Raw genomic sequence first — 2,611 nt, forward strand, 5'->3', positions numbered from 1 at the left:
CACACTACGCTCCAACCTGCAAGCAGTAGTGATGCAGTAGCAGTGGTAGCAGCCATACGAAAACGTGTGTAGTCGGTGAGTCCACCATTAGGCGTGAATTGCATAGAAGCCAGTCGACCCTGCTGTGTGCCCACCCAGAGGAGGTCCTCGAATCTGAAATTGTGACTATGCTGTAGTGTGGAAAATACGGGGAATTACGGATCCCATCGTAGCAGAGTAGGATGATCATTCTGGTTCAATAAGGCCGGGCACAAGGAGTGTTGCTGCATGATCTGAAATTGATGATATCGATGCTGCAGAGAGAGTGAGCGTACTTGTATCCAGGTATTGCCATGGCTTTGATTCACTGGGTTACTGCCCCCCATCATAGGCATCGACGTGCTACGCATGGATCCACCTGGTACTGGACCATTGGGTGATGGTCCTCCGCCGTCCATCATGTACTGAGAATAGCATCCATTATGAACAGCAGTACAGCTTCTAACGTACTCCGTAGTGGGGATCCGTAGGTGGTGGATGGTGGTACTCATCCATACTGGACATCATCATCATACGAGGTGGAGGCGGGGGCGCTGGACCAATCATACCACCTATCACAACACCACATACAAGGGTTGCTACTGTAGACGGCGGCACTCACCTGGACCCGACTCCATCATTCCTTGATGGAGTGGTGGAGGCCCTCCAGGCAGCATCATACCGGAGTGTGGCATTAGAGGGGGAGGTGGACCAGCCATCATCATGGGGTGATGGTGGTGATGATGGTGACCACCAATACCAGGCATCGGCTGCATGTGCATTGACGGTGATGATGATATAGCATGTATAGGAGCACCATTGCCGTTACTACTACTCCCATTTGGTGGCGGCGGACCAGCCATAGGAGGTGGACCCATGTACCCTCGAGGAGATGTCGGAGCTCGAGAGTACAGTGCCGAAGGGAATGGAGGCCCTAACAAAGACCACTCAGTGACCACCAACTCCTCCTTAACTGACTACCAATAGAAGGCATTTGGGTCTGCGGGGGAGGCGGTGGTGGATGCATCAACTGTGTATTTGCTGATGATGGTAGTGGCGATCCCGTCCCTCCTCCTCCTCCTGATGACGATGATGACTGTCGTGATTGTTGTTGTTGTTGCGGCTGTGGAGACTGTGGTATCCGCACATCGTACGTGCTACTGCTGTTGCCGCTGCTTCCAGAGGCCAGGCCCATTGACTGGCGACCGAAATACATGAGAATTGCTCAGTGTATTGATAACAAGGTAGCGAGGATATTAATAGTTCTGGTGAGAGGCGATGGGTAGTGCCCAACTCAACAGCATACTATACTAACCAGGACAATGAATAGAACCAAACCGACAACACAATAAAACTGACCACGAAAAAAGAAACTGAATTGATGTCGCAGCAGCCGCAGCAGCAGCGGCACTCGGCCATATAGACTCCCACCAAGGCATGCTCTGAGGCCTCATGATGACGACGCGAGTTATCCTGTAAAAGAGTTCCCCTACTGCAGCTACCACGTTCCTACGTGCAGGTGATGACTGTGGCTGCGACGGTTGAAGGAGGAAAGCGTCTGCCTGCTCTTCAGTCATAGTAGATGCTGCTGCCTCTGCACGGCAAACGTATGTGACCCTCTTCGCCACAACCCCTACGAGCATAGCATGATAACAGACACTACTGACACCCTGGTTACTCTCCCAAAGGTATGTATTGTCCCTGCACTTCGCCAGAGTATCATCCAATAACCTACATAGCTCACTATCGATACACACAACCTGCAGACCCCCCACCTATGGTAACTTTCCACAGCTATCGGGTCATCACCATAGCATATCGCTGCCTGCTTCATTGCTATCATACAGTCCACTGCCTTGTCAACGTAACTGGGAGGGATTAGGGACCGCCGAACTAAGTAAGACGGCCTTACTCGTAGCCGGGCTGTTGCAATAGCCGCACCGTTACTGTGGTCATCTTCTGGAAGGCTTCACCCAGCAAAGCACTAGTGACCCCAGAGCCTGCCTCAACACTGTCGGTAGTAAACTCCTCAAATTCCTCGACTCACCATACACAGCTGTTGTGAAGTCCCTCACTGGGGATACCATTCCTATCTGAACTTGTGGGAACATCTCTGCCCTTCCTCCCTCACCACTCTGCTGCTGTGCCGAAGTCGAGGGCGCTCCCCCTGGAATAGAGTCCGATGTCGGGAAGTCAAAGACCTACACCCTATCGCTATCTCTACGAAGAGAGGACACATCAGACCCACCAGTTTAGTAGGATCCACACTGGGAGGTTTCTTCGACGACCCCTCTGCCTCTCGATCGACGGCATCCCTCCAGTACCTAATAGCAAGGTATTGGTCGCAGCCACACATACTCTCCATCCCCACCTTTTGGTCTTCTTCTTATCAACTGGTACTTTCACTAAAGTAAATACTTCCCTTAACGCATTGACATCTTTCAAGAAGCGTGCCTCAATGATCCTCTCTGGATGGAGACACCTAAACGACATCCCTTTTGTCCCCACGATAGCAGCAACAGTAGCTCACGCATCAATCTGCTTGTCAATTCCCACTATTGGTGCCTCAGGATCCTCTGCTCTTCGTACGACC

General features: G+C 51.7%; 1 protein-coding gene across 1 annotated transcript; it reads right to left on the minus strand.

Moving 5' to 3' along the window:
- Positions 1-198: 198 nt before the first annotated feature.
- Pmar_PMAR018959 (hypothetical protein) lies at positions 199-2,511 on the minus strand (the record flags this gene model as incomplete). Its single annotated transcript, XM_002781451.1, has 12 exons — positions 199-272; positions 315-443; positions 490-590; positions 641-788; positions 854-952; positions 1,512-1,651; positions 1,697-1,749; positions 1,794-1,886; positions 1,931-2,018; positions 2,066-2,219; positions 2,267-2,342; positions 2,390-2,511. Coding segments are annotated over 12 exons (1,277 nt in total), but the record flags the coding sequence as incomplete, so codon positions are not given.
- Positions 2,512-2,611: the final 100 nt, after the last annotated feature.

The sequence above is a fragment of the Perkinsus marinus genome, assembly GCF_000006405.1.
Source record: "Perkinsus marinus ATCC 50983 genomic scaffold scf_1104296942300, whole genome shotgun sequence".
NCBI lineage: Eukaryota > Perkinsozoa > Perkinsida > Perkinsidae > Perkinsus > Perkinsus marinus.